The 17049-nt window shown below is 36.3% G+C and overlaps 2 protein-coding genes across 3 annotated transcripts in view; one reads left to right on the top strand and one right to left on the bottom strand.

The window, feature by feature from the left end:
• mRF1 (mitochondrial translation release factor 1) overlaps positions 1–4767 on the top strand; it is a 109000-nt gene extending 104233 nt beyond the window's left edge. The window contains exon 9 of the transcript XR_014442748.1: positions 4660–4767. The gene's annotated coding sequence lies outside the window, so the exon portion shown is untranslated. The remainder of the gene's footprint in view (positions 1–4659) is intronic.
• The window catches only part of stj (voltage-dependent calcium channel subunit straightjacket), a 113675-nt gene that overhangs the window by 72687 nt on the left and 23939 nt on the right, over positions 1–17049 (bottom strand). For both annotated transcript variants that reach the window (XM_083132311.1, XM_083132321.1), the window contains exons 6-10: positions 15557–15816; positions 13164–13274; positions 6714–6918; positions 4658–4794; positions 2561–2692 (exon numbers count right to left, since the gene is read on the bottom strand). In XM_083132311.1, the coding sequence (XP_082988437.1) occupies positions 2561–2692; positions 4658–4794; positions 6714–6918; positions 13164–13274; positions 15557–15816 (845 nt within the window). The remainder of the gene's footprint in view (positions 1–2560; positions 2693–4657; positions 4795–6713; positions 6919–13163; positions 13275–15556; positions 15817–17049) is intronic.

The raw sequence follows: 17049 nt of genomic DNA, 5'->3' as shown, positions 1-17049 counted from the left end.
ATATAATTACTGGTGAAATTATTGCTACCATAGTTAATGTTTAGCCAGTTCCACTTTGAGCAGAAATATCCAAACTAAATCTTTGTTGGTTGATTTGGTGTTTTAAGTCCACTTTATGCACATTAAGGCTAATCGGGACTGGAACTATAGTTTAAAGTGGGATCTGAACCACTATGTGCCTACACCGGGTATTGAACCTGGGACCCCTTGATTATAAGGTGACGACGCTACCACTGCACCATCAGGGAGGTACTAAATCTTTTGAAGGCCTCTCCGATGGCATATTGGTGATGTTGTCACATTCTAGTCAAGAGGTCCCAGATTCAATACCTGGTGGAGGCACATAGTGATTCGAATCCCACTTTAAACTGTAGGTCCAGTCCCGATTAGCCTTACTGTGCATAAAGTGGACTTAAAACACCAATTTAATAAATCAATCAAACTCAAATCTTTGTGATATACTCCTAACATTGGAATGCTATTTTACAGCAAACATTACAGAGCATAAATAGTTTTAGATCATTAATATTCTGATACACATGTAAATAAGCAGAGAATTTTTTTAACTGTAAAGTTTGACTACATTGATCTGGTAAAATCAGTGGCGTGTAGTGACCATTTAGATACCCGAAGCACTGAATATATAATTTTTAAATAAACAATAGTAAATCAAGGAGCAGGCTTGCCTTGATAAAAAACACCGTACGCCACTGCTTTGCGGCATTTTAGTCTTTCACGGGCTCCGCAAAAATGCCTCTCGACACTTTCGGGGAGTCTAATTATCCTCCGAATTATGCAAAATTCGAAATTTCTCGTTATTTTGTACTAGTTTTTGCATGAAAAAAACAACAACTTTATTTTGTGATGACATAATATGTAATTTAAGATCCGGCCCCCGTGGCGAAATTGTTAGCGGCATGGATGTTTGTGAGTGTCCATTCATCAATTTCCCCATCTTTGCAAAACACCGTATTTAACTCAGCGCTACCAGCTAACCAGTCACATTTGGTATACATATTATTCTGAAAATGTCTAGTGAATTTACTGGTCTTTTGAACCAAGTTTGGTAGTTCTGGTGTTGGCCATCCATTTTTAATTATCTCATTTTTTTTCTGAGAAAGAACGAGCAGAAAACAGCTTGGACAAATGCTCTTTTATAGTACACATTGTTCTATATTACTAGATACTACCTGGTATTTTCACACACTTTCACATACATTCGGCAAACCAAACCCGTAAACTGAGGAAAACCGAAAACAATATGAGTTGAAACACTCCGATACTCTCTCTGTCTCTTTATAGAGTCTACGCGTCCGATGCTAGCTTTGTTTGTAGCAGAAATTCACGCACACTGCTCGTGACCTTGAGGTGCACGTGCAACTGTATGCCACTGCTGAATCGATGCTAGAGGAAGATCGGTTTGGCTTCTCAGTGCAGGCCTGCAGGGCTAGTATTTGTTCTATTATGTAGCAAAGAAATGGAACGGTTTTATCTAGATGTTATTGAATAATCGTATGATTATAATGACATAATACATATATTGTTACGTTATTGCATTCCGAAGCAATGCTTCAGAAGCTTACATTGTATGCACGCCACTGGGTAAAATTATGTTTGGACATATATTATAGAGAGCATTCCAGTGTTTAGGCAGTACAATTAATTATTTTCATTACTTGGCAAGTTTGTTTAAGATGAGGTGTGACAATTTTGCACCAGGCATACATTTATTTCAATATCGTCGGAATGGACACTGCTATTAGAGAAAATCCACGCATGGTTTGAGAGTATGAATTTCTCCCCATGTTGAAGTGGAAGTGGTTTTTAAAGTTGAATATTAAGCTAGATACCATGTTTGAAAAATATGATGAATAAGTATTTACAGAATTCCATATATTCCTTATGGAGAAACAACTTCAAATTCAAGTTACGGCTAAACAAATGGGAGTTCTGACTTTTTCTAGAGAAAATGTCATCTTTATTGGATCCTCTACCCGATCATATGTTTTTTCCGCCATCGGAAGTTTGATATTCTCAAGAAAATGAATAAAATAATTCCCCCATAAGCGTAATGCATTTCTCCTTGCCTCCTACAACTATTCTGGCACATAAAAAAGCTAAAGTTCACCTTAAATTGAGCTAAAGTTGACTTTCAAGGAGCTATATTTAGGAAGGCTGGATAAAGTGCATCCCATGGTAATTTTGGTTGTCGGATAACACTATTGTCATCTTCACCTCAGCCACAGTGCTATATAAAAGTAGCTGGGGAGGAAAGCAGCCAATATAATAATATCACGTCACATGCAAAATGTATGCTCATGGCAAAAGTTGGTCTACGTGGGCCAGGGCTAGTGATGGCATCATAGTGGGGCAGGGGGCGGTGACCACAGTTCACAGCCAAACAAGAGCACGAAAGAGCCAGATCTGGCTTCAAAAGAGCTAAGTTGACAACAGTGCTCCCCAGCTGCCTTGAGAGAAGGACCTAGGGGAAACTGTTCCTCTCCCCCCTTAATAAAAATGCTTTTAAAGAAAAACGGCCGTTACTTGAAACTAAACTTACTGTTCCTAATTTTTGTCCCAGTAAATGCTCTGTTTCAATATAGGTGTTCCTGTCTCCCTTATATAGCAAAGCTCTTTCCTTCTGATATTCTCTCTGCAGGTCCTCCCAATACCAGTCAGTCATTTTTGGATCCTGTAGAAAGTACAATAAAATATTTTAAATGTTTCCATTTCATAGGAATAGTTATTTATATTTTTACAATAATTAAAATTCAATTGGTTATTTCAGTATGACCTGCTATGAAATTTTAGCTGATATTGATAAAGTACTGATGTGATATTTAATGGTACAAGTAACCAATATTGTACCAATGTGATATAATATTCCAAATGTTCCAAGAAAAACCTCAATGATTTGTTTGCTTCCTTAATTAACCCTTCGTCTGTACACATATTTTGTTACTTGGTTCGTACATCTGGGTCAGGCAGACCATGTCATTATATTATGTCTTTGGATTGTCATAAGTGAATATAGAATGTGGAAAATGTGTTAGAATACTGTTGAAATCACAACAATGGTAATGCTGAACATAGGGTACAAATTACATCAATAATTAAACAACATGAATGTAGATTTCATTTCACAAAAGAAATTGTAACTTACCCTCTGTACACCAGTGTCTGACCAACCCTGTGAGATGTGACAGAAAGTTAAATGAATCGCAAAATGTTCTATTTCAAGCTGCAGAATGCTACACTCCCATATGTTAACACAGCGGACTCCAAATTGAATTTACACATAGGCAACAATGACCTGCATTTCTATTGTGCATGTGTGCAAAGAAAGATATTAACAGTACAGATTCAGGGAGACTTTGGTGTACAGGCGGAGGTCTAATGTATGTAAGCAAGTGAGTAGCAATAGGTTATACCCTAGAAAAAAGTGCAGATTCAGACATCTGCTTTACAAAACTGGCATGTAAAAATTGTGCCTATATTAATAAGAATTTAAAAATGCAGTAAAATGGTAGTTGACACTAAATTACAGCCTATATATGTAAAATTATCAGTAATTTAATTATAAACCGAGACATTGATACATGGATATCAATTGATATCCATTAATCTGTCTTATCTGTATTAGTTACATAATTTCAATTATCTACAGAAATAAATATCACTCAACAATGCACCATGAATTGTAGACATGTACATCAGAAATATATTTGATTTGTGGTGTGATGCAGTAAACATGGATCTGAATTTCATATGGAAAAAGCCACACTGCATTCATTATCATAGGTGGTTGTTGTTTACTGTTGGCTCACAGTGCCTATCTTTTGCAGTTTACAGCTATCATTACTGCTATTTTTGATCCTAGTTCTCTGTATATTATCATAGGTTATGGAATAAAGATGACACAATACCACTTACATCCAAGGCACCATAACCTATGGCAATGAAGTCAGTAGACCTTTGAAATTAAAGAAACAGGAAGAAAGAGCAGTGGGGGAAAATATAGAACATTTCTCATACGATGTTTGTTTCAAATGGGTAGTGAAAGCTGAGGTCATTTGTCTATGAATTTTATATTGTTGAAATCTAAGATTTAAATCTAATAATGCATATGACATAGCTAAATTGGTAAATTTCTAACTATCCGGAAAAAAAAAGCTTTACATTTGTTCAATATTGGTATCAGTATTGGAAATGGTCTCAATATTGTGTCAGGGTTTCTCCATTGGCATAATGGTAACGTTGTCGCCTTGTAATCAAGGGGTCCTGGGTTTGATACTCGGTGGAGGCACATAGTAGTTTGGATCCCACTTTAAACTTGTCCAGTCCCGATTAGCATATCTGTGCATAAAGTGGATTTGAAACCAAAAAAACTGAAACTCAATATTGTGTTGGCCCTGTTAAGAAACAATAAACGTTTTCTCAATACTCTGTCCATTGAAAGTATATAGCAACGTGTACAAATATGTCTGCGAACATACTCAATGTGCGTATGTGTGTTGACCTGCTAATGGTACAGTGGCAACATCGTTGCCTTGTAATCAGGAGATTGCGTATTCAAAACCTGGTGGAGGCATATCTGTGCATAAGTGAACTTAGAACAGAACTAAAGAACTGAAACATGTGCATGTTCTATACTTACAGTGATGTCTGCATAAACAGGTGTCCAAATGACTGGGTGGAAGGTCTTGTTCAATACCAATGGTCGAGCCATAACAGGTACATAATGAAGTACCTGCTCTCTCACTTCAGCTAGTGTACTTAAGTGAACATAATACCCTTTGAAAAGAAATTATAATTATTTACTTAATAAACAGTACATAAATCATTACACTTTCAGAATAGTTTGTAAAAGATATAAATAAAATAGAGAATGTAAAAAAACATTACATACATTTTTTGTTAATGGAAATAGTTTGGTCCTTGTACAAAATTATAATTCTCATATTTAACTAAGACTTGTTTTAAGAGGTATCCGCAACATTATCAGCATCTGTCATTTTCTTATTTTTGTTATAATAGCACACATTTCTAATTAGATTCATTATGATAATGTTCTACTTCAGAGAGCTAAGTCTAGATAATTGTCCATTAATCCAATGTTTCTCTCTCCAACACAACTTTTTCTCTACAACTGGGAAAATTTTAAGTAATCATTACATATTCACAGTTTACATAAACTTTATGCAAGATTTTACATATATGTAACAAGGACTAGAATATTATTTAGCTTGGTTGGAAATGAATAACTGACCCAAGTACTTTACAAGCTTATGACCGATTTGCAATTGCGGTCTTGCATCAAACTTCCCCAAGATTTTTCTTTGCTCCCAGAAATGACACAGCCATCTCAAATGAACCAACATTCTTTCCCACGAAGCCAGGCGTGGACTTAATTAAAGAACCCACATCAAGATAAGGAAACCAGTGTGGTCTCGCAATAAACTCTGATCTCCCTCCAAATTACCTTTGGGCCTGTCACCATAAATTTAGTACTCAGCATATGTCGAATATTGGAAATACAGATGGTGAGCAAGGGAGGACCATTAACCACAGCATTCCAGAAATTTAATTTAAATGTCCAAACACCTCCGGCTGGAACTTGGCTCTCGCCTTCATCATGAACTTCGAAAACAAGGAGTCTTCTGTTTTCTTGAAGCCAACCGTCTCCCAGGTGCCTAGAATCCTGCATACAGACGTGTACAAGAACCAGAGCCAACATCATAAATTCAGATTTCCAGATTGCCTGGCTGCAATTTTGACACTTCGGAAACACCATGAAAAACGAGTAATGTTGAACTCCGACTTCGCTTCAAGATCCGCTTGAAATATGCCGTCATGCTCAAAATATTAAGCCACCCAGGAAAGTGATAAACTAAACGAAATTGTCAGAAGTGATATGTTCGAAGGAAGTCTTGACAAGAAAATTAATTTGAACAAAATACATTTAACCCCCCACAGCCGAGAGGTCGTCCTGTGATGGTGCAAACACAGTGTAAACTCATGGATGGGGCTATAGCCCACTGACCAATAGGAAGGAAGGACAATTCCCCCTGGAGCAGCAAGATACAAAGATTCGAGGGTGGAAGACGCTGCTCCAGGGACTGTTCTCGTGCAGCGTTTTGCCTCACTAGTAGAGAAAAGTTTTCTTTCTCGCAAGAGAAAACAGTCTATCTCCAGTGCTCCGACTGAGTAGATGTAAACAGTTTAACTTCTTGAACAGTGGTCTGAAGTTAGGATGTAGTACTCTAAAAAGTGCTTCGAGGGTAAACAGCATATAGTTGTAATGACCAGTGCATCTGCTTGTGTGACACTCCACTCGTAGTGATTGGCATTTGTTGGTAACTAGCGCTCATCGATGCTCGCTTGTTGAGCGAAGTGGGTTGGTGGGTGGTGAGACGATGTAAGTATTCAACAGCCCAGTAAATGTTTTCTCCTACCAGTTCTAAGTGTTCTGATTGCTTTCATTTGTGAACATTGCTTACAACTGGCTTCCAATGAATAAGGAATTTAATTGTCCTTAGCCTTTGGCCAACTTCTGGGCCGTTAACATCAACAACACTGCATCCCTCATGTTTGAGTAATTTGTTACATTTATTTTCAGATTTTCTTTTGTGGTAGTGAACATCCATGCCTGGATTTGACCCCCCCCCCCACGTCGTTTATAAACTTTCTCTGGGAAAGGAAAAATTACATACCTTGATTTGCACAGGCCATCCATTTCACCTCTCTGATGTCAGCTACTTCTCGACCAATCAAATATGTAAAAACTCTAACTGGCATATAAGGAAGATTTTCCCAGTTGTATAGTTCAAATATTTCCTTGAAATTATAAGGAACACCATCTGTGACCAGCATGATGGCCTGGTTACAGCCAGCACCCCTGCTTGGATCTTCTCTGTACTGAAATTTAAGTAAAAATGCATTTTATATAATATACTAGCTGATTACCTGGCATTGCCCGGGTATTTATGTATCCCAATCTTATATTAGACAGGGAAATAATGAGTTCTAACTATAGTGTAAAATGTAACTAATTTGAAATGTGATCGTGAATGTCACCAATTCGCTTAGCGACTCCGAAAACTATGGATTCGACACTATTGTAGGTCATTTGTGGCATTTCATTTTTCACCCCCTCTCACCCCCCCCCCCCCCCCATGCCGATAGGTGATGAACTTGAAGCAGAACCGCATTTGGAGTGTCTAATCCATAACTATGGATTCCACACTAATATCAGTAGTTTTTGCAACACAGCCTGAGTGTTAGACAACCCGAGAAACACTATTATTGTGCAGGATTGCATAGAGTCACGGATGTCTGTTTGTGCAGAATTTAATATCGGTGGTTTTCAATTATTTTTACATGTCACCCCTTCCTACCCCACCACTAGGGGTGCCTTACCCGAAAAATATTCTTTCCAGATTGAAAGTGATATGTGAACCAAATTTGATTGAAATTGCTCCAGGCGTTCGAGAGTTATGCCGGAACAAACAAATATACACACCCACACACATACATTCATTTATATATATATATATATATAATATATATATATATAGATGAAAGGTACAATCCAAAAGTTCAGGGACAGTTGATCCCTCAGTTCTGGCACCCTATGTATGCACGTGCACACACACAAACACAGAGAGAAGGAGAGAGAGAGAGAAATGTTTACCGTCTCCTTAAAGTTATGTAATTACAATTAATCAGACTTGTAAGTGACTGGGATCTATAATGTCATTAAGTCTCCTTAACTTATTGTGGATATGATGCATATGTCAGTTAATTTCACTTGTAATACACCTGTGATCTGCTTGAATTTGATAGATACATTCCTCCATGCTGGTATCTCATTGATGTGACAGTTTCAGCTCTGCGCTTATTTAACTGTTGTGGTAGGTGAAGTATTAACCACTAGATTAACTCACTTCAGACGATTTTTTAGAGAAAGGAACTAATTCATAACAAGCTGAAATTTGGTATGTAACGTCTTTATAGCATTAATAACAACATACCAATGGTCCCCTACGATCACCCGTACGCTAAGTCCGCCATATTGAAAAATGGCGGACAATGAAAATTTTCATGAAATGAGGGAATCATAATTCATAACAAGCTGAAATTTGGTGCATAGCTTCCTTATAACAATAATAATAACATATCAAAAGTCCCTGGCGATCACCCTCCTGCTAAGTCCGCCATATTGAAAAATGGCGGATAAATTCAAGTTTTCAGTAAATAAAGAACTAATTGACAATAGCTTGCTGTTTAATATATATCTTTCTTATAACACTAGTAACATCAATTACAACATGTTAAGTTTTCTGCAGATCATTGACACGGTAGGTAACGGTGCCATATTGGAAGCTTGCGGATAATTTCAATATTTCGCATGAGAATGGAATTGACTTGTAACAGAATGGGATTTGGCAAATGTGTTTGGTGTGTTAGGTAGTCCGCTGGTTGATGCTAGAAGCCTCCTCCCCCCCTCTATGACAATGGCTGACAGTTACGCGGATAGGAGTGACCTGGAGGAGAGTGGGAGAGTTGAGGCCGCATTCCAAGAACTACCCCCCTCTACAGCCAGCGCTGATGGCTTCGCAAACGACATTCACACCTTCAGCAGAGGTTTACAAATATGTCAACTAAATACTCAAGGGCTACTGAACTCGTTTGATGAATTTAAGCATATCATGTCACCTGCTAATTTTGATGTAAAAGGTATCACCAAATCGTGGGCAAAGCCCGGGGTAAGTAACAACGTTGTGGAACTTCATGGTTACGAAATAGTAAGGAAAGATCGAACTCGATGCAACAGGGGTGGAATCTGCTTTTATATCAAAGAAAATATTCCTTGGATAATAATAGAAATTGACAATTTTTTAAAACTAGACGAACATATCGAAATATTAGTAGTCGAAATTTGTTGCAAGAAAGAGAATGTAGCTGTTGTGTTGGTGTACAGGCTGCCAAATATATCTTATACCACATTCAATTATTTGCACGATGTATTACAATTTGCATTCGTAAACTACAACCATTATATTTGTATCGGCGATGTAAACACAGATTTTTTAAAACCTAAAGAACCGGATACAAAATTACTGTCGGGTATAATTAAAGAACTAAACGGCATTGAAATTGTAAAAAAGCCAATGCGGAAAACTGCCACGCCGGAGTCCCTAATAGACACTATAATCTGTTCTAAAAAGACAAAGGTTTCATACGTAAATCAACAGTCATTGCCAGGTATATCTGATCATGATACAGTGTATGCAGTATTTGAAGTTTATAATAGTGTATATACATCGAAAATGAAATTTGTCCGTTACCGTGACTTCAAACAACTAGATATCAACAAGTTCAATAAGGATGCAAAATTCAGCCTGGGAGGATATAGAGGGATGTGAGGACATAAACAGCCAGGTCGAAATGATAAATGATGAAATACTGTTGCTGGCGAACAAACACATCCCCGTTAAAATGTGCAGAGTGACAAAGCCTCCCGCGCCATGGATAAACAACACCGTTCGTGAATTTTGGAAGCTTAGGAACTACTATCATTTGAAGTACATAAACACCGGCGATAACGATAGCCTTCTTAGCTACAAATACTTTAAAAACAGAGCTAAAAAGATAGTGCGAAATAGCAAGTTTCACTATTATAAATCTGCAATCGATAAGGACATAAATAACGTGAAAGAAAAGTGGGCAAACCTGCGTAAACATGGCCTAATAGGTAGCAAATATGTAAGTCAAGATATTCCCGAAAAAATACTAGATCCAAATAGCATTAGTGACTATTTTATACAAGCTTTGCAGAGTGAAGCAAACCAGGATGTGCTGAAAAAAATTTGCAAAACATTTTTGACCCTCAAACCCCTAAATTCATTTACCTTTACTACAGTGACATCTCAAGACATACAGAAGGCATTCAGCAGGATACGTAGTAAAGCATGTGGAGACGATGGCATAAACTTAACTATTTTAAAATTATTACTTCCATTTTGCCTAAATACTATAACTGTCATAATAAATAACTCCCTAGCACAGGGTATCTTCCCTGAAGCGTGGAAAAAGGCAATCGTTTTACTGCTTGCAAAATGCAAGCCTGTTATAAATGTGAATGACTTGTCCCCAATAAGTATACTGCCCATAATGTCGAAAATTTTAGAGCGTATTGTACACGAGCAGCTATTCACACACGTAATAGCTACATCTAGTTTTCCAAAGTATCAATCTGGTTTTCGGCCAAATCACAGCACCACAACAGCCATTCTGAAAGTTGCTGATGATGTACAAAAAGCTATCGATGAAAGCAAAATCACCTTACTTGTATGCCTTGATTTCTCGAAAGCATTCGATTGTGTGAACCATGAAGTTCTACTCGCTAAATTACACAGCATTGGGGTTAACGGCATAACCCATGATTGGTTTACATCGTACCTTTCTGGCAGGAAGCAGCGTTTACAAATCAGAGGCAAAAATAACTGTTCCTCTGGGTGGTTAAACATTCGAAATGGAGTTCCCCAAGGAAGCATTCTTGGACCTCTCCTTTTCTCCATTTATGTAATGGACTTACATAAGAGCCTCTCGCATGCGCAGTATCACCGATATGCTGATGATACTCAGATATACATACATACAAGGATAGAAGAGTTCTTAAATGCATCATCACAACTACAAAAAGACCTGAACGCCATAAGTGAATGGGCACAAACTAACTTACTAAAATTAAACCCAACCGAGTCAAAATTTGTCATAATGGGAACGAAATTCCTGGTTAAAAAGCTTAGCCAAAACACAGATAACATGATTCTCCCCAAATTGAATAACCACCCATTAAATTTAGAATATACTGTAAATAACCTTGGCGTTGTCATGGGTTCCCACATAGAATGGTCAGGTCATATTTCAGAGCAGATGAAAGAAGCCAACAAATCTCTTCAAGCATTACATCACTTGAAAAATATAGTAGGCATTGAGGTTAAAAAAAAAAATGTGCGATAGTCTAGTGTTATCACAATTAATCTATGGAGCCACGGTTGCTTAAAATGCAAGCAGCTCCATAACTAATAAGCTACAAAGCTACAAAATGCCTGCATAAGATTCATTTACAAGCTGAAAAAAAAGGGAACACATTTCGAAATACTTATTCAATTTGAATTGGCTTAACACCAAGAATCTCGCGAAATACCAATTATTAACTTTAACACATAAAGTACTAGGCAACAAACAGCCTGCATATCTCTTTAAAAAACTGAACACAAATTCGAGCAGACATGAACATGTAACACGACGAAAAAAATTATTGACAGTCCCAGTACATAATACGACCACCTATGGAAAATCATTTACCGTAACTGCCACTAAAGAATGGAATTCCCTCCCAACCTCCCTAACATCCATCAACAGCCATAAGCTATTTAAAAAGAATCTCAAACAGTATCTGCTGGCAAGGCAGCGAAATACTTAATCAAGAGCAACTTTTCATTCATAGAAATACTCACTGTAACATTTGGCAACTGTGTGCATATAAATCTTATAATTTCATTATTTTATTTCACTTCATTATTATTATTATATTTTTCTATGTTCTAGATTACTGAATATATGTATATGTACTAAAACAAAAGCAACAAACATTAGATACCTATGTTCAACAATGTATAGGTAAATCTGTTTTTCTTTTTCATTCTCTATACATATACGCGTATATACCTATCTATTTAATTGTTCTTATTTATATTGATATGAAATCCTTTTCATGTTTTTATTTTTTTCTCAATGTATACTCTCTATTCCATTGTATTAATTTCCCAGACAAGGGTCTGTTGTAAGAACAGCCCTAGAGGCCGAAACACGCCCGCTCCAATAAAGGCGATTTTATTATTATTATAAAATGCCTTTAGTCTCAGATGAATGTCAATTTGTAGCACATTTTCTTCGGTTAGAAACTCTATAACTGCACGCTACTTCAGGCGCTTCACCAACATTGCATGGTTACATGCTGCCATTTTCCTCGCAATACTTCAGCACCCCCTGGCGATAGAAGTTTGAAACCTTCTTTGGAGAAGCAGGGAAGTCTTATAAGTGCAAAATATGGTTGCTCAAAATCCAAAATGCATTTACAAGGTAACAAAGAAAATAAAATCATAGGAAGCTTTACTTTTCAGCATGCCCTTGTATATATACTTTATTGTAGATCCATTTCAGGATTGTAATGTTGTTCATTGACATTCCAAATTACAGTTTGCAAAATTTTTACACAAAATGTTAATGAATTTTTCACGAGTTTTGTATCTCTTAAATCAATTGAATCTCAAAACTCAAAATTTTTACTGAAGTTACTTATCATGGAGTACTGTATTGTGTACAAATTTCAGATTTTTAAACAACTGCCCACCAGAGATATTTAACCCTGAACTTGGATTTTTTTTAACAAAAAGTACATGTTTATAACCCTGTAGAAAAAAAAAGGATTAAAGTCTCAAGCTTCAAAAAATTTTGGCACACACTATTGGTACACAGGTACTTGCACAAAAAAATTCAAGTGTCAAGCAAACTGTCTTCCCCCTAAAAAAAAAATGTCCAAAAATGTCATTTTGAGCGATTAAAATATGCAATTTTGACCTTTAAATTTATTATGAAGGAATAATATTTATAAAATTACACAGAAATATAATTGTAGCCTATAATGTGCTTAACATCACAGATTTTGTCTCATTGTCGTAGGACTTACCAGAGCTGAGATAAAGAAAGTTGCTGCTGATGCTTACGAATGGAGAAAATGACGCACACCATGATAAAAAAAGTGCCCGCCATCTTCAAATCGGTGATAGTAGAAATAAAATAATAGTGGTTCTGAACTGTCAACATATGAGGCTCACACCACACAAAAAATAAACTTTTTAAAAAATGGTCAAGCAACCATGTTGTATGACTTCCCTAATTTCGTGAAAACTTTCATTGTCCGCCATTTTTCAATATAGCGGACTTAACATACGGCTGATCGTCGGGGACTTTTGGTATGTTGTTATTAATGCTATAAAGACACTATATACCAAATTTCAGGTTGTTAAGAATTTGTTCCTTAATTTTTGTATTTTGAGTGCACTATTACAGAAAATCTAAGTTAATCTTACCGACTCCAGCACTTCAAATGCTTTTGTTAAGGCTTCTGTAAAATTAGCAATACCGTCAGTGTCCATGTCCTCAATGGAATTTTTCAATGCCCTTACATTTTCCAAGTTGGCCTGAGAGAAAGTAAAGATATAATAAAAGATAAATTAATTTAGAAATTAAAAATACATATAGTCATTAGTTATTATTTCGTATCACAAGAAGGATTACTGTTGCAACACTGTAGTTACATTTGAAGTATGGGATCAATGTTATTTCTGATAGGAAAATTAAGGATCTCATATTACATTCTTTGCAAATGTGTGTATTACAATTACATTCCACTGCAGTGTTTGAAAATAATTATACAGGATATCATTTTAAAGGCACCCACGGACCACAGAAACGTGTAGAGGACATCAAAACAAACAACTTTTCTCTAAAACATTTTTCTCATTGGTGCATCGTTTCGGTGCTACAGTCGTTGAAAGAAGCTAGTTTTATCACCTGAATGATGGCAACCCAACACATTTGATCGGATATGTGACATCATTTTCTGCAGTGCAACAGCTCACGGGAGTGTTGCAAGGAATACACAAATTTTGTGAGAAATGATAAACTACCAACCACATTATTAGCTGTAAAACGAAGCAAGAAATACATCCAGTAGACCGAACATCCAGGGTATCACGACATACCAGTGCCAGAAGCCCATCAATCATCCCAGGGGAAGGGGAAATTTTATTGGACTTACAGCTTACATGTGGCCCAGCTACATGTCAAATATTTTCAGATCTCGTTGCAAGATTGATGTCTACAGGTTTGGGTTCTGATACATGCATTCTGGTATTGTGGTGCTGATAACGGAAGTATCCGAGGTTCATGTTGTTACATTATGTCTAAAACACATACAACCTCGGTAACAACCTAATGATGAATCGGCAGCAAATGTACTGCCTTGTTGACAGTTGCACACTATTACATGTGTATCCGGTACGTAGATAAACATAGTCGTTGGAGAGCTTGTTTTACTACTACTTATATCCCTGTATCTTCAACTGTTTTTGTCACTTGCCTCATAATGCCCTGAATATGTTTACTTACCTATGGAATTTTGACTTCTTTCATTTTTATTTTGTCAACTGTTCAGTGTGTCACAGACAACTAGTATCAGAAGGATGAATGGATAGACTAAACTGTAGATGTCAACTTGACAATGTGATTTGCAAATATTTGACATGTAGGCTATGAGACAAAATCCGATATTACCACTTCCTTTTGATTATGTTGTTTCTCTACCATTTTTCTAACTCCATTAAGCCTTGTTTCCATGATTATGAAAAACTAAATATGCTGACCAAGGCAGTAATTAATTTTTTATTAAAAACATAAACTAACGTAACGTTTCAACCTTCTAGCAAGGTCTTCTTCAGACTCTGTATCAAGTACAAAAGTTTGTACTTGATACAGAGTCTGAAGAAGACCTTGCTAGAAGGTTGAAACGTTACGTTAGTTTATGTTTTTAATAAAAAATTAATTACTGCCTTGGTCAGCATATTTAGTTTTTCATTACCATTTTTCGTATCATTGGTTCACTTCCCATTGGGTTATTGAACACGTTTTCTTGCTTTGTTTTATGGTATTTAATGTGGTTGGTTGTAGCTATGTCATTTTTCAAAGAATATGTGTGTTCCTGGCATGCACCCCTTCACAACAGGAAATGACATTACAAATGCGATGAAATGTTGTGTTGGGTTGCCAGCATTCAGGTGGCAAAACAGTCTTTGAACGACTTTAGCACCGAAATTACGCACCAACGAGAAAAATGTTACTGAGAAAAAATGTTTGTTTTGATGTCCTCTACATGTTTCTGTGGTCCGTGGGTGCCATTAAAATAACTATTAAGAAAGAACATTATAGTGTGTGTCATCATGCAACTCTAACTTCAAGACAGACAAATTTTTCTTTGTAATGTTTATTTTCCATTTTGGACACTATGAGTCCTTGAAAAATGTTCATTCTTAACCTGCATCCGTGCAGTGTATACATTCATCGTTGCCACTAACAAAAAATAACAGCCAAATTGTATAGCCAATCAAGATGAGAACTGATTTCTGTAGTATAATTGCCTATGGATAAAAGTTCGATTTTTTTTTAAATACATATAATAAACAAGATATGTATGTACCACAATATGAGGCATCAACAGGAAAAACATTAAGAAAAATCATCTGCCTTCATTTCCTCTACACATTTATTTCTGAAATTTATAGAGATAAAAGTTAACAAGTAGCTACCGTGTGAGCTATTAAAAGTAAGCCAACATTATTTTTAAAAAGTATACATATTTCTTCCAGCTAATGTGTTATGTATAGAAACGTAGCTCATTTGAAAACACAAAGAGAAGAATAAGTACCTGAACAAGTGTGTTTTGGTCATAGCATTCAACTACATTGTCCGTGGTATCTGAAAAGTTGAAGATATTAACAAAATCATTGTTGCCCAGGGTGTCAAGTATATTGTTGACCACATGTTTGGCTATTTCCTTCCTCATTCCTGTCATGGAACCTGACGTATCAATCAGAATCACCATATCCTTTGGACTTGTTGCTGCCTCAATATACCACGATCGTGTTCGACAATCGTATAGGTCTACCTTTGCCAACCATTGCATAGCTAGTAAAAGAGAAATATATATATCATTATGTACATCTATAATTACATCTGTCAATGTAATTTCCTTCACTATAACCTTGAAGCAAGATTGGCAAAAGGCCTAGGCGAGTGAGGATGCCACAAAATTTCAAACAATTCCTTATTTTGTGGTAGACACATGGGCATCGGGGTGGGGGGAGGGGGGGGTCGAACAGTTTGGTGGACCCCCCATGGAAATTGACATATTTCATTTAAAGATACAAGAAAGCCGAAAGTTTGTTACTCTTATTGTTAAGAACAGAAATAAAGTTGAAGTTCTCTCTGGATATCAGCCAGGTTATTTCTGGATAGACTTCCGAGCTTTCGAGAGCTAACGTCACTCTCATCTTCAGGGATCCAGAAATCACCTGGCTGATATCCCGAGAGAACTTCTTCATCATGCGCCGCCAGGAAAGTTTCAAGAACTCAAGTTCATTTAGTTAGTATCTGAACAGAATAATCAAAGTAAAAATGCATTGGATCGAAAACATTGAGTGAAAAATACAGGGAAAAGGTTATATTCTACCATTTCATCCAAAGAACGAATGGTTTCACGGTTTTGAAAATTCCAATACATGTAATTACAGTTGTAGGTGAGAGGTCAATTTATGAAGAAAAAATACGCCCCCCTAACATTTAAAGTCTTTTCTTGAACGGGATGTGCAAAAGTTAATATCAAAATGCATTTCAGATAGATATTAACTGCATAAAATGCAAAAGAAATAATGGAAAATAGTTGTGCTGGTATTCACTCGTTAGGTGGATTGATCAATTGATTGATTGGTTCAGTTGGTGTTTTAAGTCCACTTTATGCACAGTAAGGCTTATCGGGACTGGACCTACAGTTTCATTTGGATCCGAACCATTATGTGCCTCCACCAGGGTTTGGTGGATCGAGTCTCCGTAATAATAAATAATTATTGTCATTTTGAAAAGAAATATGTTTGTTTTAGTTTATAATATTTATTATTGTTTGATAACATTTATAACCATGGTAATAATATGCATTATTTTTCTACTATACAACTTTTATCATTTGCCCGACCCCCTCTGCAAAAATTTCTGGCGACACCCATGGGCAGACACTGTAAGAAGTGAAGTATTAACTGAATGAAAATGTATTCATATAAAGAAGTATGGATCGATAATATTAAAGATTATTAATATTAGATTAAAGGACATTATCACTTTCATAATTATTAATAGTATTATACT

Source organism: Lepisma saccharinum, chromosome 1 (assembly GCF_977018435.1).
Source record: "Lepisma saccharinum chromosome 1, izLepSacc3.1, whole genome shotgun sequence".
NCBI classification, from domain to species: Eukaryota; Metazoa; Arthropoda; class Insecta; order Zygentoma; family Lepismatidae; genus Lepisma; species Lepisma saccharinum.
This window is presented reverse-complemented; position numbering and strand designations above follow the sequence as displayed.